The 23,302-nt window shown below is 37.8% G+C and overlaps 1 protein-coding gene across 1 annotated transcript in view; it reads right to left on the minus strand.

Moving 5' to 3' along the window:
* The window catches only part of LOC107153194 (phospholipid-transporting ATPase IB), a 532,593-nt gene that overhangs the window by 296,226 nt on the left and 213,065 nt on the right, over positions 1-23,302 (minus strand). The window contains exon 25 of the mRNA XM_048801263.1: positions 17,823-17,995. Within this exon, the coding sequence (XP_048657220.1) occupies positions 17,823-17,995 (173 nt within the window). The remainder of the gene's footprint in view (positions 1-17,822; positions 17,996-23,302) is intronic.

The following is a 23,302-nucleotide window of genomic DNA, read 5'->3' on the forward strand; positions in this document are numbered from 1 at the left end:
TCCTGAAATGCCGAGAAAATGTCACTGGGTGTCCACAAGCACCCAGGTATGTTTTCACACATGAACTTTCACATTTTGTCTCTCTGTGTGTCTATTCAATTCTAATCACTGCCAGAAGCCAATTACAATAGAATAGACTTCATTTGTCATTGAATTCTACACATTTGTAAGTCTCTGCTTTTAACAAATTAAAAAAAAAATAGATTTAAACCAATTTACTGGTGTCTTAATCTTTATTATTCTTGGCTAAAAATGTCTGGTTTCCTTTCCCAGATTCACATTCTGTCTCAGGAGGTGTTTTTGGCAGATGTTTCCCAAATTTTTGCTCGCTCTTTAGCATCTCCAATTTTTTTTTTCAGTACAAAATTGACTTTTGTAGCTCCTGGGGAAAAAAAATCAATATTTTTCTAGACACAATAGTATGGCAACAAAAAATATCATCTTCTCTCTGTTTTGAATACCAACTCACATCCATAACTAAAAACATTATCAACAGGTAAAAAAAAGAACCAAGAGCTTCAAAATAGTAGAGCAATAAAAAGGAAATCACATCAAAAAATGAGTAGTAAATGAAAAACTGTATTTATATAATCATTTGAATTATTTTATATAGTCTCTTGAATTATTTTCTGACAAAGTCTCTGATATATTAAAATGTTCCTTTATATATTTTATAATTAGAGACTTGCTCCAACTCAAGGAACTTATTTTTGAAATATTTGTTCCATTTTAAAATTATGACAAAAAAGTGATCTCAACCCAACTTTCCTAATGTGACTATCCTGCCCTTAAAACACCATAATACCACACAATTAAAACCCAATGACCTACCCAGTGCCGACATCAAGGGAACAAAGTGCTGGAGTACACATGACATAATTTCAGAATAGGCAGCACACACCATGGCCAGAGCCCTCCTGCCATCTGTTCCATTTAACCCCTAGACACTTATGTACAATATTGTTTCCTTCTCCTTCTTACCCTGAACTTTTAAGCACTGCCATAAAAAACACATCATGTAGTAAGAGGAAGGAAATTAAAATGCCAATGGCAAGCAGGCTGAACTTCAATTTTTAAATTACCCTGTGTGCATCAGGCACTTGCCCCATTCGGAACTGGAAGTCAAACACATGCCAGGAGACCAGGATTTGCTGTACCCAGGGGAGCAGTCAGGTGAGGGCCCATCTCCCACAAAGGAAGCCCAGCCACCAGAAGACAGTCATTCAGCACACACAGCCTGAGACTCTGGGAAAGTTAGTTCATTTTACCTGGTTGTTGTTGTTGGTTTTTTTCTCCCTCTAAAACTTCTTTGCTAGACATTTGATTAGAACCATTAAATGTCTTTTTTTTTTTTAATTCAATCTTTGGGCACTGCAAAGAACTAACAAAGTAAAAGGAGTTCACTAAAGTAGTAAAACACATCATCATTACATCAATATTGATCAAGTCTCACAATTTCGTGACCTCAGATAAGTGACTTCTCTCTGGAAGCTGGTTTGTCTGATGGCGGTGGTATCTTGCTGGTATCTTGCCTCAAAGGTTTATTTGTTTGTCTGTTTTGATCACTACCTAAAAGCCTAGTCCATACTCAGTGCTCAACGGCTATCACTACCATCAAAATCCTGAACCCCCAATCTCGTTCTTGACCACTCCATCTTCCTCACTCTCCCCTTTCGTACTTAACTGCAAAGGCCTCTGCACCACCCTCACATCTGCTCATTTCCCTTTACCTCCTTAATCTAAGCTACAATGATCGGATGAATGAGATGAATCAATGAATGAAAGAGGGGTCATTCTGTCAGTCTGTCACTCTTTGGAAATGCTGCCAGGGTTAGATACATGTGTCAAGTGAAAGCTCGCAGATGACAGTGATGTGTATGAGGCAATAACATTTAAAGACACCTTTGCTTCTGGAAGAGACAATTAGCCCAGCCAGCTACATTCTGCCCAACTTGTGTGTAACTTGGCATGTTTAACCCAGGTGCAGATGTGTCTACATTTGTCTACAACTCATGCCGTGCATATTCAACATCCACAGAACTTACTATGCACAACACTCTGGTTTTTTCTTTCACAATTTATAATCATCTCATTTCCTTTTTGTCTTTTTCCTATTAGGTTCACATCCCTCTGGTCCTTGGTACCAAAATATAAGGCTAGGTCTAACTTCTTATTACTAAATTCTAGTGCCTGGAATAATATTCAACACATAAGAGCTAAATAAATACTTGTCAAATGGATTTCCTTTTTCCTCTTCTACTCTTCCCTCCCTTAAACCCATCTCCACATTGCAGTTGGAATAATTTTTTTAAAAATATACATCTGGCCAAAACCATTCAATGAACAATGATTTCTGCAACAAATGGTACTGGATATTCAATGGAAAAAATGAAGTTAGAACCTTACTTCACACTTATACAAAAATGAATTCAAAGTGGATCAAAGACTTATATGTAAGAGCTACACTATAAACTCTTAGCAGAAATATGTAGTAAAAGAAGCTGCCTGTCTGCTTTCTTGGTCTCATCTCACGGAGCAGCCAGGAAAGCAACCTCCTCTATTCCACCATCAAGGGGTGGGGGGGGAGGAAAGGAAACATGGAGTAAAGCTCCAAGACCTGGAACCAGGCAATGGCTTCTTAGATATGACACCAAAAGCATAAAAATAAAAGAAAAAGTAGATAAATTGGGCTTCATTAAAATGAAAAACTTTTGTGAGGCATATAATACCATCAAGAAAGTGAAGCCAAGCACAGTGGCCTATGTTTGTAATCCCACTGGTAATCCCAGTGGCTCAGGAGGCTGAGGCAGGAGGAACACAAGTTCAAAGCCAGCCTCAGCAACGCATCAAGCCCCTAGGCAACTTAGTGAGACCTTGCCTTAAAATAAAAAACATAAAAAGGGCTGGGACGTTGCTCAGTGGTTAAGTGCCCCTGGGTTAAATTCCTGGTACCAAAGGGTAGGAAAAGTGAGAAGACAACCCACTGAATGGGAAAAAAACATTTGTGAAACGTATTTAATAAAACACTTGTATCTGTACTAAATTAAAAAACTCAATAATAAAAAGACAACATTTTTAAATGGGCAAAAGATTTGAATAGATATTTCTCAAGGACAACATATGAATGGTAGCAATACTTGAAATGTTGGTAAATATAATTATAAAGTCAGTTTATAATTATAAGTGTTGTTAAATATAATATTTAAATGTTGATAAATATTATTAGAGAAAGGCAAATCAAAACCACAATGACATATTACTTTTATTCACTCAGATGGACAGTTAGCATACAAAAGGCAGATGCGGTGAAACTGAAAACTTACACATTGCTAGTGAGAATGTAAAAATGGTGTAGCCACTTTGAAAAACAATTTGGCAGTACCTCAAATGGTTAGGCAGAGTTACCATATGCCCCAGAAATTCGACTCCTTAGCACATAGCTAAAACATATATCCACACAAAAAACTTGTATATGGATGATCATAGTAGAATTATTCATAACAGCTCCAAAGTGCAAACAACACAAAATGGATAAATAGCATGTGGTATGCACATACAATGTATTACTTTTTGGTAATAAAAAGAAATGCTATAACATAAATAACCCTTGAAAACCATATAATACATGAAAGAAGCCAATCACAATGACCATATATTATATAATTCCAGTTATATGAAATGTCTGGAATAGGAAAATCTATAAAGATAGAAAGTAGTTAGTGGTTGTCTTGTATTTGGGGGGAAATGAAAATATTTTAAAATAGACCTCATCAGCAATAGCTGCATGACTCTATCAATATACTAAATATGATTCAAATGTGTGAATCATATGGTTTATGAATGTATGAATATGTAACAACAAATCTCATCATTTTCTATAACAATAATGCATCAATAAAATGTGTGAGGGAAAAAGTAGGATGAAGTCTTAACCTCCATAAAAAAAACTTATTTAAAAATAATTATGTCTGACTCCATCATTCCTTGGTTAAATTTTTTCAAAGGTTTCATATTATGCTTGCTGAGGATTGAGTGCAAATTTCAACCAGGCTTGCAGAACTAAGCAGTCTGGCTCCAGCTTGCTTCTCCAGCCTCCTTTTACATCACTGTTCCCAATACAACACATACACATACTAGTTTCTCAATAAAAAGCAACCAAATGATCTGATTTATAATACAAGTCAATGATACTAGCTATAAATGAAACCAACTTCACCCTTAAGAAGCATCATGAGAAGGAGAAAAGAATAAAATATAGACATTTCCAAGGAAATATTTACCAAATTTCTGTCAATATTTTTTTTCCTATCTTTAGTGTCCAAGTGGAGACCCTAACACTCAGAATTACATTCTAACTCACATTCAAAAGGCTCTCTGGTTCCTCCAAAGGCTTATTCTTTCTCTTACATGGGTGCCGATCTCCCATGTGATTGGCCCAGAGCATGAATATAAAAGCAGCTAAATAAACACCCTAAATTGTAAAATAAATAAATAAATAAATAAAGGGAGAAACAGGTTGATCCTGTCATGATAAACATTTTTATTCTCAACTTTATAACCATCATTGCTGTCTGCATAACTTCAACAACTGTCATGAGATGGGAGTGACTCCGGGTAAGTCAAGGTTTGGGTAAGGTACCACCCCACTCCCTTAATTCATAAACATTGATTGAATGCTCACTGTGTGTTTGATGTCATCTCAGTTGCTGGGGACAGAACAGAGGACAAAAGAGATAAAATTCCTGCTCTCATGAAATCACATCTGGGATGGATACAGATTACCAAACATTAAACAAAAATAAAGTATGTTAGGTGATGAGAAGTGCTTTCAAGCAAAATAAAGCTGAGATGAACACAAGTACACCAGGCCCTCAAAACAGCCTTGCTGAGAAGGGAACATTTGAGCAGGGACCTAAATCAAGGCTGTTTTCCATGTGTGACCTGGAAAATCCTGAAAGGGTGTTGAGCAAGAAGCCTTCTCTAAAAGCTTGAGGAATCTGACATGGCCAAGAGTGTGGAAAGTGAGGGGAAGCAGTATCCCACTAGGCCTCCGAATTTCATTCAGAGAATGGTAGAAAGTCACTAGCAGGGATTTTGGCAGAGGCACACAGCTACTTTTCTAAATCTTGCCTAATTAAAGCAGATAATCAAGGGAGGTACAGAAATCTACATCAACCTATGGCATTACAGAAGCTATTAACTGTTAAGAATTCAATGGGTAGTATTACAGAAAAATATTATGGAATTAAACGAAAAGCAGAATACAAAAGGATTAATACACATGACCATCACCTTTGCAGATTGCTATGTCTCCATGTAAGCAAGAGCTGAAAGGTGATATTCAGAAATGAAAACAGCATTGTGCAATGGTATGACTTGAAGTATTTATACTATGATTTCTTTTTTCAGGAAAATTTTTAATGTTGTACTGTTTTTTTTCTATTACATATATATTTTTAAATTATTTCTGAAATAAATTTAGTATTCTGGGAAAAAAAAAAAGAAGCTATTAACTGTTAAGAATTCATTGTACCCAAGGTCAAAAGTATTTACATATTGAAATACAAGTGAGTCAATACCAAATTCATAATTGTATATTCATGCAACTTGTGTGTGTGTGTGTGGTGCTGGGATGGAACCCAGGGCCTTGCCCATGATAGGCAAGCACTCTACCACTGATCCTCATTCCCAGCCCCCAATCCATATAAATTTTGCTGTCCAATTCTTCTTCTAGACCATGACCCCATGGAGGCCGGACATGCACTTCTAGCCATCCATGGTGCCCACTGTATCCCCAGGACCCATGGCACAGTGTTCAGCAGGATACATCTTTGTGGAACATATCCTCAATACTCATTGTGCACATATACAGACAGATTTCAAAATCATTAAGAAACACAATATGAGCTACATTTGAATAATCCTTGAGAGACATCTGGATTTGCAAAATAGCCACAGAAAAAGTACTAAGTTATAAAAAGAAAAACTTGGGAATCACTAACAGGTACTAGATTTCAGACTGGACTCCCCTAGAATCTTGACTGAGAATCTCAGTTCAGAGCCACAAGAGACTTTTCGTTTTCCTTCATAGTTTCTACATAAAAGGTGCAGAACAAAGAATAATGCTGACTGTCTAAGATTTTGAAAAGTAGGCTAAGATAAATTTGTTCTAAATCAATATCCCTTGGTACAACCATAAAAATAAATTTGGATGGTATAATGCATATGAACTGGCAAAAATTTCTAAGCCAATAAACTTGCCTCTTAGTCCTATCAGAAACAACAGACATAGTAAAAATGATGAAATTTGTTACACAGAATTGCAAAATGCCTTTCAACTTGGAAACAGAAGAAGCAGTTTCTGCTTTTTAAAACTTATATCAAAACTGAAATATGGAATGGTCTAACAAAGCCAAAAATTTAGTAAAAGAGAAGCATACATCATTTTTGAGAAAGGGGGGGATTCAACACAATGAGCACTATCTATATTTTTAAGGATTAAATTGCTAAACTTATTTCAAGACAAAATAAATCAAGTTAATCTTAGGATAGTCTTAATGGAAGATGTGGCATAGTAAACTAAATGCAATCCATTTTCAGTTCCATGAGATTATTCTTTACTTCTGCTTTTATCAAATGAAATAACTTATCTTTTCTGGAATGGCATGGTTTTAAACAAGGAATTTCCAGGTATATTTTATAGGACATATTTTAAAAGCTATTATCTCCTACTCATGAAATTCTCCCCACTCATCATCCCAACCACACCTTCCAACCTTTTTACATACACAGACTCAGAGCTCTTAATATGACTTTGGCTAATAAAAATAACTTCAGTGAGGATGTTTATTAATTAGCCTGAGCAGTATGGAAACCTAAGCTTAGTATTGCTCTTGCTTTCATTATATCTCCCTAAGCAAGAGCAGGAACAATTAGATTCTTCTCATGTATCATCTGGTCCTTTAGAGTCCTTAGAGTTCTGGCAAACCCACAGGATCAGCCTTGCCATTAGTAGCATATGGATCCTACACCAAATAGGCTATGACTTGGCAAGAATGCTTGAAGTCTGCCTTCACTCAAAGCCTTACGTATCAGTTACCTTCCCAGAGGGACTGAGTTATAGGAGAATCCTTCACCTCCCTTGACATTTTCCCCTGTCCTGAGTGTGCACCTCACAGAGAGATTTCCTACAAGGCTTCCCAAGGTTCCAAGGCACTAACCGGTGAAGATCATCTCAACACCTAGTAGTAGAGGAAGATGCTTGGGCTTCTGTGCAAATGAGAGAGTAGTGGAAGAATCCTTCTCTAATGGGGAACAACACTGGTTGCTTGAAAAACCTTGGCTCATAAACTGAAAAGTAAACATCAGTCTGTTGGATTCATCTGACTGAAGTAAAACAAGTTGGCCCAGGACTGAGACTGTAATCTTGAGTCTTTGTTTCTCTCTTTTTTTCTTCTGCAACAGCGTGCACTGACTACCAATGGACATTTTGTAAGTGCTACATATAAAATAAATAAATAAGGAGGCATACAGACTGACAGACTATATCTGGGAGGACATGGATTTAGCAATTCCTACCTGTACCTGCACTGAACACCTGGCAGCTGCTGGTGATTCCACTAGGCTTCACCTCCTAAAAGTTTCACCATCTCCCAATAGTGCCATCAGCTGGGGACCAAGCCTTTAGCATCTGTGCCTTTGGGGGACATTTAATATCCAAACCAGAAGAGACCACTTGGGTTCAAACCTCAAAATCATTTATCAATAGCACAGGATCTTAGAGTCATATCATTCCTCTTGTGTGCCTGAGTTCTCTAAAGTATAAATCTCTTTGTAGTCTGTTTATGGATTCTGAGGTGATACATGCTCAGTGTTTACAGAGGATCTGATCACAGTGACTGAGGGTGAGCATCACTTTATTAACAGTGTTCCCCACTAGATAGCTGAATCTCTGCACCCTAGCCAGGCTCCCCGTTCAGGGACCTCATATTATGAACTATGTAACCATATGTAACTTAACTGCCCCTCTCACCAGATGAACCTCCCATCTAGCAAAGGTTGTGCCCTTAGTCCTTAATCAATAACCTTTATCAACAGGCTTCTACCCTTGGGCCCAGTCAATTCTAGGGGCTGAGTAGGGGCAAGGCAAACACCTGTTCAACCACAAGGAAACAAAGCCCTTTCAAAAACTAATGATCAGACACTTCATAGGACAAAACAGAGCTGAAATAGGCCCCCAAGATGTTTAGGAGTCCTCTCCTTCTCCACAACATTCTCTAAACACACGTGATGCTGAACCAAAGAACATTTCAGCTTGACACAATCTGAAGCAATGGATGAGTGAATAAAGATAACAGTATATTTACACAACAAAATGGTATATTCATCCATAAATAAGGTTAAAATCCTGTTATCTGCAGCAACGTCATGTTAAGTGAAATAAGCCAAGTACAGAACGACATTTGTAGAAGCTGGGAATGTCAATCATAGAATAGAACAGTGGTCACCAGAGACTAAGAAGGGTAGACAAAGGGTACCAAAATATAGTTAGATAAGAATAATTAGTTCTACCTTTCTGTTTGCAAATTTATGAGTGTATATGGTGCAGGGGATCAAACCCAGGGCCTCATACACATTAGGCAAGCACTTTACCATTGATCCACATCCCCAGCTCTTAGTTCTGCCACTATATGGCATGGTAAGGTACCTATATTCTGTAACATTTTATGATATATTCTAAAATAACTAGAAAAGAAGCATCCAAAGGTTCTCAAGACATAGAAGTGATAAATGTTTGAGATAGAAATGCAAATTACACTCATTTGATTGTTATACATTGTATACATATATCAAATTATTGTACCATATTCCACAAACATGTACAAATATAATGTGTCAACTAAAAAAGAGAAAAGTAAGTTAACATCATTTACAATTTTTTTCCTTTAAAAAACTATTTCATCCCTTTCAACCTTAATACTATATTATTCTGAGGTTTAGTAATTTGAATATAATGATATGAAGCACCAGCATTTTAAAAACACTAAATTTAAATGTATATTCACATATTCGTGTTGCTACATAGAAAGTCCTATTTTCTTACTGTTATTTCCTGTATCAGAAAAAAATCAATATGTATTCACCATGATTTTATAAAGGGAAATGAAGGTTCAAGAATCTAAAAAAGGGCAATGTTGTGATAACACAGAACTTGAAATTTCTCAAGCTCTAACATCTTCAAACAACACCCATCCATGAAAACAAATTAGAGCAAGGAAAAATGCACAAACAATTGACAGATGGTTTTAACTCGGCACTTGTATATTTGTGAAAGGATTATCTTCAAGCTGGTATATTTACTTTGGTCTTTAGAGACTGGTGTGTCCAAGTGGTGAAAGACACCAGTATGAATACTTGCTTAAAATGAGGAGAAATGCTTGCTCTGTTTTTCTCGGATGACCCAAGTGTCAAGAATTTGATAGGATGATGAGGGTAGGGGGTGTCTGTCTGTCTCTCAGTCTGTCTGCCTCCCTCTCATCTGCAGGCCTGTCAGGAACTAAACCGCTAGAGACAACAACTCGCTGGAACTCTGGCACAGCTCAGTCAATTGATTAACAAACAACAGAAACCAAATCATTCAGCAGACTCTCTCAGTCCCTGATGACCCAGCATAGCTCTGCAGATGATAATGGTAATAAAGTTTAGAAATCGCCAATCATAAAACTCAAATCCAGCACAAGCTTCCAGAGTCTGGCAACTTTAGTCAACTGCATCAGTCTGATGTAGCAACTGTGGACAATTTACTTGTGACCCTAGATGGGACCAAAAATAAATAGAGTTTCAAGAACTCTGGGAAATGAAAGACTTAAATGTTCCTCTCTTGTCATTTGTTTTGCCTTTAAACAAGTAAGAAATTGAATCAGAGAGGCTTAAAACTGACAAGGGTCTGGTTCTTGCGCAGTGCACCCAGCTATGCATTTCAAACTGGAAGATGGCAAAGCTCCCGGATGGAGTATGCCATGCAGTTTTCAAAGTCATAGGAGGAGCCCTGCCTGTCAAAACCAGGAAAAGGAAAGCATCGATAATTCAGGAGGTGATAAATGAGGGAAAGTGTCAGATGTACAGACAGGAAAATGGAAAACATAATTTTCTCTGGGACCAATTAATGTATGAACTACTTTGCATCCTCTCAATCAGAAAGGTGTCCGCGTTGTCAGGAGAAGGGGTTTTTTTTTGTTGTTTTTTTTTTCCTAATGAAAGTTAACACAACACTTTCTTGTATTAATGAAACACATTCTGAACTACTTCACAGGAAAGAGAAGAAAAAGCACTTTAAGTACAAATACCATCACAAGGCAAGACCTGGGGGCATAAATATTCATGACATAGTCCACATGTTTAATTAAGCTCTGTGCTTGACTTTAAAAAAATTTTTTTTTCTGGTTTGTTTTACTTGTAGGAAAGATGCCAAATATTATGAGCTTCTGCTTCAGAGTTTTGGACCACAGTTTGGCCTCATATCACCCTGTTTCATTTGGCAAGCAGGATTGTCAAGAATGACAAGCACCAATGAATTAATCATTCATGAATTCAGGGAGGGGGAAAAAACACAAGAAAAAAACCTGAAAAGTGACGTGTCTGTGAGTTCTTCTGACATCTCACATAGGTCCCAATGTGTTGAGAGCAGCACAGAAGACCAACAGGAACTCAAGCAGAAACTGTTACAGCAATTCTTAGAGTACTTTCAAAGAGGGAAGACCTTTGCTATGGCCAGAGCCCAGTTTGTAACTGAGCTTCTTTCTGTTCAGAGAGACTAATTGACAATCAATTGAAGGGAATTTCTGTCATGTAAATCATGTTTTAGAACCACAGAGAAAAGGGGATCTGCTCTCGAGGAAAAGTGATATAACAACTGTATAAACAACAACAAAAATCTAAGAAATGTATTCCCAATTGCATGCAGGATATTATTATAGATCAAACCTCATTATTAACTGCCCCATGGTAGGTAAGTCTTTTTGTTTTGATTGCTCATAGATTTTTTTAACAGAAAAATATCCTATATTTTCAGACTTACAGTAAATATTTGTCCATAAACTATATCTCTCCTCACCAAATAATTTTATCAGTTCAGGACATAAGCAACAAAAGTTGGCAGGTTAATTTTTTCTATTTCTCACCTGAAAGAATTATATATAGTGATAATACACAACTTATAGTGCTGGAAGTATGACTCAGTGGTGAAGTACTTGACAAGTATGCATAAGGACCTGAGTTTCATCCCCAGTACCACAAAACCAAACCAAACAAAACCAATAAAACAACCATAACTTTTAGTTAGAGGGTAATCAAAACATCAGAAATTTTTAATAGTTAAAAGTTGATCTGTTGGGTGATTGGAAGAAATTATTTTCTGCAAGAGTTATTTACAATGAAAATAGCTCTTCATTTCTGAAAACGTCACCATCAAAATTACCTCTAATTTCAAAAAGTTTTCTTATTATTGTTCATTTTTTAAACCAGAAAAAATTGCTTATAAGTAATTTCCTTTTCCTACTTGAGATTAATACTCCAACGTGTCAATATATTCTGGCTCCTACAATGGTTCAAATGAGCTACTTTTTTTAATATACTAAAAAAATGTTTAACAAGATAATCTGCATTCTAGAGAAATAGTGGTAAAACCTATAGGTAGAAAATACATTTTTTTAAACTTTTAGAATTTAGAGATTGCTTTCATTCAAGATGTTGCTGGAGAATCATTACATTTGAGAGCACTCATCCTCAACAGAGTAATGAGAAAGACAGTGAAGACCAAAGAAAATTGCCTTAATCATTCAAATAATAGCATTCTTTTTAGAGTCAAGTGAAAAAAAATCTGTCTGAAAATGAATCCTACCGTAATTGCATTTAATCAACATATGTGCAAATATATGCTAAGCCATAATACAAATAACCCAGGAAAGGCTTACAGCCTCGACAATTTAATAGTGGTCCCTGGAATAAAATGTCAACATAGGAAGCTGGCTTACACTGAAAATGCATGATGCTGAAACATCACAATGAAAGAAACTAAAGTTTTATTTTTTCACGTGTGTGACTGGATCCCTACCAACATGGAGGCCAACCAAAACACACTGTGGTACAATTCTAATTACTTGTCTGAACTCTGTTTTAACATAATTCTGTGTATAATTCATAGGCTGAACAATACCACACATAAAATGCCCAAACTTCTGATTCCTATTATCCATCATGCCTCATCAATATGAAGAGCTAAGATGGGGAAGAGACTAAATCAGAAGAGCCAGTTCTTGTCTACACTAAGTGGTCTAAAGTAGGGACAGATGTACAGGGTTTTGGATGCAGACTGCATGAGAGGTTTGAGTTCAGATCATGGGTAGAAGACTGAGCCAGCTATAGGAATGAGACACTGTCAGGGTGTTAACAATGCTGGGCCGTTTTATTCAGGAGGACAATCTGTACTGCTAACTTTGCAAGGGAGGGTGTACTAGACACATATTTTCTGTCATAAAATAGTCTCTCAACTGCTCCCCTTTCTTGGTGAGGCTAACAAGCTACAGCTGGGGCTCAGAGTCCAGCTAAGCTCCTCAAAGAGGGAAGCATGCAGGTATGGAACTGCAGGCCATCTCTCTCCTACTCTAAGTCAAATAACTTCACTTTTCTCAGATGATGAGAGCAAACTCCACTGTACATTTCTATGGTGCTTACCCATGAATCCATTCTTGTTTTATGGAAATCATCAAGTATCTTTGCAAAGACTTACCTACTCTTTATGATTTAAAAAAAAAAAAAGTCATTATCCTGAATATCCATCAACCAGAAATAGATTGACTGTTTTCCTACAACATCAGCTTTTAAAAAATATTTTATATTACTACTTGACATAGAAATTGTTTATAACTTTTCAATATGCACATATTGCATATATAACCCCTCTTTCAATAAAATATTTTCACAGGAGGAGGTCTAGATTTTAGCACAAATTCTTAACAGTAAATCACTAGTTTGCAACATTGTGAATGCTGATTTCTTTTTTCTTGTTTATCTGTATTTTCTCCCCCCCTTTTTTTGCAAGAGTTATAAATCATTCTTAAGAGTTAAAAAAATAAACCCAAAAAAGTTTTTTAAAAACATTTCATGAGGCTGTTGCCTTTTTCTCTCAACTATCTTTATTCTTTGGTATCACACTATGTTTTTGCATGTTTATCTTTTAATCTATCCTGAGAGACAGAAGTCTAAACACATCCGAGAAAATAAATGATACCTTCTGAAACCCTTAATTTGCACATGCAGTGGAAGTCCCTGCTGTGGGGTTTTCTTCCCACTCCTTCTCCTGTCCAGGGACATGGAGCCGTAAATCATATCCACTAACAAGGCAGCACTTGGGGGCAAGTACAGAGTCATCTGTACTTGTAGGGCACTGTGGAGGGACCATCACTGACTTTCTTACATGGGGGCCACTGATGATATTTTCATGACCCTTTTCCTGATGAGACAGTCATTTAAGATTTCTGAATATTCTTAAGAGGTCAAAGTCCACCCCTCTGGTAGTCTGTGCTTCAAAACTTATTTCCATTTTGACAAAAATAAAGACTCCAAAGAAAGAGGGAAAATGAGAAAGAGGAAAGAAACTTTTTTTCTTTTTTTTTTTTTAACATATTGGGAATGGTTTACACATTTTCTAAATGCCTTCTATCCTTTTAGAGAATGACGAATCCTGTGAGACTTTATGCTGAATATGTCTAAATATTTTCTACAGTCTGAAGAATAGGGTAAAAGCAAAAACTCTAAGATGAAATTGTGAGTATTTATGGGACTGAATGAGCTCACACAGCCAAGTAGGTTCTGACACTGTTCAGATCTAGGATAAACGCTACTTCTTCCATTATGAGCTGAGGACATGGGCAAGATAATAAAATTTAATTTCTGAGGCCTTTGATTCCTCATTTATAGAAACAAAGACAATGCTTATCTTGGATCAACAAATACAAAGAGTGGAATTTCTGGTGTCGATTTAATACAGTCATGCCTACTGATGCTATTGAAAGGTTCTGGCAACGCAAAAGAGAGTGGAGCCATCAAGGGGACAATGAACTTCAAAGATTAGTAAAGGTAAGGAGTGGGAAGGTGCAGGTGGGGGGATGATGGCTAATTCTGCTGATAGGTAGGTCTTGAATTTGCGGTGCCCACGGAATGTGGGTATGAAAAAGTCCTAGACTCAGACGGGGCCACAATGGATAAGCAGATTGTAGAAGTCCTTGCTCTCCATCTTGAATGCCAGTCAGAACCAACCAGGTGTGTGTAAAATTCCTAGAGTTCTGATTTAATTGCTCTGGGATAGCATCTGGCAGTCAGTCTTTTTATTTTCATTCAGCCAACATTTCATTTGAACATTTTTTTACTCAACATACTTTTCATTTAAATAGATTAATTATTTTATTCATTATATTTTTATTGAGGTAAAATTCACATAAGATAAAATTAAACATTTTAAAGTATAGAAATTCAATGGCATTTAGCATAATTACAATGCTGTATACCCATCACCTACATCTAATCCTGCCATACCTCATCATTCTCAAAAGGAAACCCTATACCCAATTAAGCAATGATTTCCATTCCTCCCACCCCAAGCCCCCAGCAACTACAAACCTGCTCTCTGTTTCTATGAATTTGCCTATTCTGAATACTTCATATAATGGAATCATACAATATGTGGTCTTTGTGTGTATGTGTTTGTATGTATTTGTATGTGTGCATGCATGTGCATGTGAGACAGACTGGCTTCTTTCACTAAGCATGCTTTTGTGGTTTACCCATACTGTAGTATGTATCACTACTTCGATTCTTTTTATAATAATATTCCATTGCATGGATATACCATTTTTGTTTATCCATTCATGAAATCATGGACATCTGGGTTGTTCCCAATTTGGGGGTATTGTAAACAAAGTTGCTACTATGAATATGCACATACAAGTATTTATTTAAGGGCCTATTTTTAATTAGTTGGAGTGTATACCTAGGAATGAAATTGTTTGATCATAAGGTACTCTTATGTTTAACTTTTTTTTTTTTAATATTTATTTATTTATTTTTTTTTAGTTTTCGGCGGACACAACATCTTTATTTGTATGTGGTGCTGAGGATCGAACCCGGGCCGCACGCATGCCAGGCGAACACTCTACCGCTTGAGCCACATCCCCAGCCCTTATGTTTAACTTTTTGAGGACAATGTTTTTTTATAAGGTTCTCCAGATGATTCTATATAAAGCCGGTATTGAGAATCATTAATGTGTAAGGCAGATAATGTCATAAGAACAGATAGAATGCACATATGGAGCAGGAAAAGGAGAGGATCAGAGGCTGCCAGAAAAAGAGGTTGTAAAGAAGACAGATAAAAAGGGAGAAGAGAGGTGTCACAGAAAGAGGAGAAACTCCCTGGAGGGAAGAACCACCAATAGCAAAAGCCAAAAGGAACCGAAAGAGTCTTTTGCATATGGCAAGATGGAAAGATGGAGCATGCTAGCCTCACTGAGGGTCAGACTTTAAGAGTCAAGGGTGTACATGAGATTCAAAGAAGGCCAATACCATAATCTCTAATTCATTATTTGCACTTAAGGGAAAAGACCAGATCTTGCCTATTCTTCTATGACATTCAGAATGTGCAACACAAATATCAAGTTCACAATCAAAATCCTCTTTGACTGACCAGTTTACCCTTCAACAAATAATGGGTAACACTGCTGTCTTATACAGTGGTAACTGTATAAGATTACTGATCAGTAACTACCCCACTGACTGTATTATGACTTTTATAGGATTTTATCTACATGGAAAATATTTAAGTTCTGAAATATATAGTTAGCAAAAATGTTTGATTCAAATTTCAGTAAACTACTTAACAGAATCTTGCATTGGTCCCTTTTCTACTGATTAAAGTATCGTTTTAGTTTAAAGGTATGTACCCATTTTTGTATAACATTCACCAATCTCTGAATCAATATTTTTAAATTTGTTCTAATTAGCTATACATGACAATAGAATACACTTTGACATATCATATATAAAGGGAGTGTAACTTCTCATTCTTCTGGTTGTACATGATGTAGAATCACACCAGTCATGTAGTCATATATGTACACAAGGTAATAATGTCTGATTCATTCTACTATCCTTCTACCTCCATATCCCCTCCCCTTCCTTCATTCCCTTCCGCCTAATCCAAAGTGACTATTTAAGAGAATGTGTAATTATTTTACAGAAGAGCTCTTTTCTGAAAAAATAACATTTTTTCCTTCTGTAATTAGAGAAAGGGGTAACTCCTACATGGCTACATTTTAAAGACAGGGAGAATTAAGACTGACCTCATGTTTGAAGTGACATATTAAAATTAGCTTAGGTTTAACTTCTTGATGAATGTGTACTCATGAAATATATAAGTGCTTTCTTTAAGGCTTTTTTTTTTAAATCTGAAGTGTGAGATCAGCCAATAAATATCTCAACAGCAGGAAAGTAGTGCACCATCCTGGATTCTCCTCCTTTTCAATTAAGGCTTCTATTTTGTAGACTGTCACAGTATTTAATTTGAAATTTCCCCTTTCTGTGCCAATTGCAGTTTGAACTCCTTCCTGCAATACCCTTAAGCATACAGCCGTATGGGACACACAAAGGACCGTGAAAACAGCTAAAGCAAGAAGGGGAAAAAGATGTTTTTCTTTAGTATCAAGCACCTGGCAAGAAAAGAGCATGTTCCCGTAAAGCCTTAAGGCTTTCCTGGCTCTCCCCTGAGAATCCAAACGGACGGCATTCTGGTTTCCCTTTAAAATAACTTTATAAGGTTTTAGCATGTTTGCCTTCAAGTCACAGGTCAGCAGACTTTTCCACGCTGTTTCTCGCTGTTTCTGGTGCTGCTGCTCATTTCTAGCCACTGACAAGCCGCTCCCTTACCAACATGGCGGTTGGCAGGCAGACGTGACCCACTTACCTGGACTTGTGACTCTAGGGTCAGCACAGTAACAACCTCCAGTGTTGAGGAATTCATAGAAATCAGGTGCCTGCCCCTGCCAGCAACTTCATGCCATAGACACAAAGGGAAAACCAAGGAAAAAAAAGTTTCCCATCACCTCTCTCTACCCTTCTTGCCATCTGCATGTCCTTGGCCTTTGGTGGTCATTCATCTTTCTAGGAGTTTATTTTCTTTATAATTCTGGCTTTCAAACCTCTATCAGAACTGGATCTCCACACAGCCAGTAGTCATGGAACGTAACAATGTCCCCCCTAAAAAGCCTTCCCAGACTCCACGAAGGACCAATAAAGACCAGAGTTGAATCTTAACACAAAAATTGGTATCATATGAACCCAACCAGAGTTCTTCATTGACCAAAAAAATACTTACTGAATATTAGGAAAAAGGCATCAAAGCCCCACAAGCCTTGGGAGTTAAGTTCACACATTCAGAACAAGGAGCCAACTAGGTGGGACCCTGGTAACTTCTCATGCTGGCTTGAGGCAGATGTTTTCAATATTTCCCCTTATTGTGAATAGGATCTAAACCTCTGATTCTTCTTTTGTCTTCTCAGAAGGCAATAAAGAAAACAAAAACATAAAAGACACTAACTGCCTTCTGCAAAACCTGTGAACCAACAATTAAAGATAATCTTGTATTTTTGTTTTGCTTATTTTTTATATATATATAAAACTTGACACCTAGAACTCCCTTGCACCAATTTCTTTTACAGACACACAGAATGCAGGCATGTCAGGACATAAACTAGACACAGCCTGCAAATTCCCACCTGCAGCATATGACCGCTTTACAAGACAGCGCCAAATCGAGGAAGCTTCTCCGGACTTCGAAGGAGAGGGCATACTTGAGGGTATGGCCATCGATGATTAGAGCCACATCATTTTCCTTGCCCAGCAAATCTCCAAGGTCTGTGCAATGTTGGGTGATGGCTGCCCGAGTGGCCTGAAAGAAGAATGGAGGGGATTATTGTTACTGTGCATTTAGCATTGGCAAAACAGAATTCAAAGGCAATGACCTTGAAATGAGAACATGCCCGTTCTAATGTAAAATATAGAAACAGTTCAGAAATCCTAATATTAAAATTTGTTGGAATGCTCTCTAGGGATGAGCAAAAACTTGCTCATAGTGAGACCCATTTGATATTTACAGTAATCCACTCTACTTGGGGTCTACAGCTGATCTAGGGATCCAAACTCTTCTCCACTGGAATTTTAATTACTAAAGATTTAAGGACTGCCTTTCTCTCTTTATACTACACACATGTTATCTTTGGTGCCTCTAGAATAGGAAACTATATGAACAAACATGTTTTTAGGGAAAAAGATAGCATTATTAGAACTCAAATGGCAAATGCTATAACATTAAACTGCCAAAACCTAACAAAATATTACTACCAGCCAAAATAAGCACCCTGGTGTGGTGCTTCTTGTCACATGGAATTAAAGCATAGAAACATTATTAATATTGGGAAAAAAAGACATTCTGATCATCCCAAGGAATATGTAACTATGAATAGGATAGCTGCCTCAAATATTAAAAATGCAGTTTGAAGTTTATTGAAGTACAAAAGTCTGGTGAAATTATTGTCTAAACAATGGTCTTTTGGTTATTAAGTTACATTTACATGCAATTTATCAAATAATAACATGCATTATGATCTTAAAGAAATATGTTTAACAAACAGGAATCTTGCTCCCTCCAGTTCAGTTGAGGATCAGCTGCTATTGCCAAGTGAGAAACAGTTTCCATTGTCTTAATGTTCATTCTCCCCAAAAGACCTTTTTTTTTGTACCAGGGATTGAACTCAGGGCACTCAACCTCTAAGCCATAACCCCAGCCCTATTTTGCATTTTATTCAGAGATAGGGTCTCACTGAGTTGCCTAGCACCTCACCGTTGCTGAGGCTGGCTTTGAACTCACCATCCTCCTATCTCAGTCACTGGGATTACAGGCATGAGCCTCTGTACTTGGCCAAAAGAAAGATGTATTTTGGAAGGACATTTTCTAGAGCCCTGCATTGCACCCATGCAGCCTGAGATCTAGTCCCAACCTTCCACTTAGTACTTCTGTGGCCTTGGGTGGGGGCAAGATACTTAACCTCTTTAAACTGCAACTTTCTCATGCATAAAATGGGGTTAAGAACACATTATGGCACTTTTGATATGAATAAATGAGCTAATCAGTGATAAGTACCTGGAATTGGACTTGGTATATAGTATACACTTAATAAAACCCATTTTCTCCTTAATATTTATTCATTAAGAATTTCCTATATTAAGTAAAACATATATATTCTATTTCCAACAGTGAATAAATACAATCATTGATAATGCTTCATTAATGATGTAATTATAGACAAATAATAAACAGAATAATGCACCACGAGGTAAAAGTTATACTTTTATTAAAAATGAAGATAAAACTGTATATTTGCATTGATAATTATGCATTTCTGATCTCAGTAAGCATCCTGAAAATGTCTATATTCTCTTAATCCATGAAAACAGCCTGTTCTTTAGAATTTTTGTAGGGAGAAGAAAATTCCTTCCATTTAGGAAAATCCCAGTTTGACACCTAGGTGTGTTCACTGGGGAACTTGGACAGGTCTGGGCAGTGCTGCCAGGGGTCCATGCATGGAGGACTGAAAAATCTCCTGAGAAATATGTCACCAAAGGAATGAAACTCAGTAGGCAGATTTGTCACCCTGCAGGCAAGTAGATCCCAGGGCAGCCCAGTGCTTTTTGCTTCTCTGGCCATCCCCATGGACCTATACCTGAATCCAAACAGGGAAGTCAAGGAACAGACCATTGCCTTCAGCTCGCTCTTGCACACGTGCTCTCTCTCGCTCTAGCTCTCTTTCTCCCTCTCCCCCTCCCTCTTATTTTAGAGAACACTGCATGAGCAGAGACATTCAGAGTCATATTAGAAAGTCACCTTTTATGCTTGGGGTTACTGCTGGAGCACACTTGAGGACACAGTGGACACCAGTAGCCTTCCTTCCTTGGCTACAGGTGGAGTGGGGAAGCCCCAGCTGTGAACTACTGGCCCCTCACCCATATGAGTGAATGGGGATAGAACAGTAGGCATCACCAGAACAAGTCTGAGTGCTGGGAAGATGACTGTCAGAGATAGGGTGCTATAGCTCGGATGTGTTCTCAAAGTTCACGGGCTGTGACTTCATCCCTCACAAATGGACTATCATCATAATTGTGAGAGTGAGCTTGTTATAAAAGTTAGTCTAGCCCTTTCCTGCACACGTGTGTGCTCCCTCTCTGTCTCTCTGTCTCTCTATCTAATTCTCTCACCTTCTTTTGCCTTTCTGCCATGGCATGACACAACAAGAAAGCACTCATTAGATGTGGTCCCTCAGTCTTGGTCTTCTCAGCTTCCAGAACCACTCATCAAATAAACCTCACTGTTTGTAACTTACCTGGTCTGTGGTCTTCTGTTAACAGTAATACAAAACAGAAAAAGACATGGTAACTGAGAAAGCTATGTTCCTGAGAGGTGTACAACCCACCACTCAAATGTGTAGGGGAAGGAACTGAAAGAGAGCTGGAACTTGAGTGGGGTGAAGGGACAGACAGAGAAACCCACCCAGCCACTTTTCCTGAAAGCCTTTACCATCTCACAACCAGCCACAGCCAGGGAACCACGGGTCCTACACCAAGGTGTGATATTTTCAGGTTGAACCACAAAAAGTGCACTCTAGTTCCCCTGAAATCCCTATATCAAATCCCCAATTCCCAATGAGATGATTTTAGGAGGAGGGGTCATGAGGAGGTGGTTAGGTCATAAGGGTGGAGCCCTCATGCTGGGATTATGGTGTCTTCTTCTCTCCCCAACCAAGACACAGCAAGAAGACAGTCATCTGCAAAAAGTGACCTCACCTTGATCTTGACTTCCAAGCCCTCAGAATCATGAAGAATAAATTTCCATCAGTTAAGCCACAGAGTCCCTGGAAATTTCACTGTAATAGCTGGAGCTCAGAAAAAAAAAAAAAGTCAAGCTCTTGAGCCCACTGGTAATGCAGCACTATTTTTGTTATCATGGGTACACAGAAAGGACACAAGTTGGGATCACAGCAATGGGAGGATACACAGTCAGTGTGATAGTAGTGTTTACTGTCTGGACTGAGCCTTCTAGAACAATATGGTAAGTGCCATTATAGACATATGCATAAAGTCACTGTCTTAGTTCCTTTTGTGCTGCTATCACAGATTACCTTAGACTGGGAAATTTATAAAGAACATAGTTCATGGCTGTGGAGGCTGGAATGTTCAAGATCAGGGGGCCACAACTGATGAGGATCTTCTTGATGGATTACCCCATGGCAGAAGGCCAAAGAGACAGCAGGAGATCAAATGTGGAGCCCCAAGTTCTTTTATAATTGGATCAATGTGTGGAGCCCTCATAACCTAATCACCTCTCATTAGGCTTCACCCCCTGAGACTGTTGCATTAAGGACTAAGTTACCAACACACGGAACTTTAGGACACGTCCAAACCATCACAGCCACAAATGCAGTGAGGACAGAAGGTCAGGACAAGGCCTCCTGGTGCTGGGATCCATGTTAGAGTGAATGATCCCTCTGACCTCCTGGCTGAGTTGAATCACAAAGTGTAGATAACGAAGCAGCCACCCTCTCCACTTGCAAATAGAAAGTCAAACTTTACTAAGTTATGCTAGAGTAATAAAAAAAATTGACATTTACATTCTGTTGAGCAGTGATTTCCTCACACAGTACACTAATAGTTTTCTCAGGCAAACAATTAATAAGCAGTCACATGCTAATTCAATTAAGTAGTTGCATGAGTCAAACCTATTTTAATCACCAACCAGGATATAGTTACTGGAGTAGCTACTAAGCTCCAGTGAAGATAAAAAATAAATACCAAGCATGCAGGTCTCATGTAGTCTACTCTTAAAAATCTGACAGAACAATCAATGTGACAAACACACAAAAATAAGGATGAAATAAAGCAAACATAATAATCTCCTATCTATCATCACCATTAGACCCTAGCCTGCTTTGGCTCATTTTTGTGGTTGGCTAGAATTACACTAAATTGTAAATTCGATGAAGGCAGAAACTCCCTTTGTCTGAATAAATGGACCAGCAAGTGAGAGGCCAGGAGGAAAGGGGGCAAGTGCTGGGGAGTGATGTTGGCCATATTATATTGCTATACTATGTGCATGTGCAAAAATTAACAACAAATTCCACCATATGTACAACTACAACACACCAATACAAAATACAGAGACAGAGAGAATATTTAAAAAAAGAAGAAGAAAAAGAAAAGTCCTTTTGCCAACCTCTAATCATGTTAACCCACGGCAGGTGCTCAATAAATGTGTTGAACTTGCACATGAATTGATGTGTCTAAGTCTTGATTCTAAATATTGCCATGTAATATCTAGGAAAAATCATTTATGGGTCCTGAGGGCATCTTTTGACTTCCTTATGAACTACTTCACCTTCCTGGCATTTACTGCATTACATTTTCCTTAAATGACTGATCAGTCTCACTTCTTACTCCTCATCTCTTGGCCTTTTTGCCCTCAACTTCCTCTACTCCTAACTTACTTTTCATCCTGTTCTGTCTTCGCTTCAACTGCTCAGAATCCCACTTTTACTTCAGAGACTGAAAACCTTTCCTAGCACTGAAGCCTCTGCAGATCTCTCCTCCCAACTCCACCCTTGACTTGTCTCCAGCCTCTACTTTGGTTTTAATTCCTACACTTTCCATGCCCACTCAGCAATAATCTTTGATCAAACCCAGACTAGCCAGGTTCACCACACACGTGTGGAGGAATATAGGTCCCTTCTGTGCAGTTCTCCAGCAAGCCAATGGAAGGTATTACTATCACAAACAGTTCCTTATTCTCAAATGGACTATGATTCAAAAGTCTATTTGTAAGGTAGTTATTGGGCACTTAGAATCCATTTTCCCAGAGGAACGATGTTACAAATTGTGGTTGGATCTCCGGGCCTGTTAATGCCTATTTAGACCAGTTGCTAAAATTTATACTGCAGTCTCTTATTTTAATAAAAAACCAATTACTGAAAGTTACAATGGACTTAGCTGTTATGAGGGGAATAGGGAGTTGGGGCTGGGGGTTTCATTCCCAGAAAGATAAGAAACATTCCAACATTTTTAATTTGAATTTGGCTTCTAGGTGTTAATATTAAACTATATATTTCCAGCTGTTCATTCATGTTCTACAATTTCATTTTCCTTTGCAATT

The sequence above is a fragment of the Marmota marmota genome, unplaced genomic scaffold (genome assembly GCF_001458135.2).
Source record: "Marmota marmota marmota unplaced genomic scaffold, marMar, whole genome shotgun sequence".
In the NCBI taxonomy this organism is placed as follows: domain Eukaryota; kingdom Metazoa; phylum Chordata; class Mammalia; order Rodentia; family Sciuridae; genus Marmota; species Marmota marmota.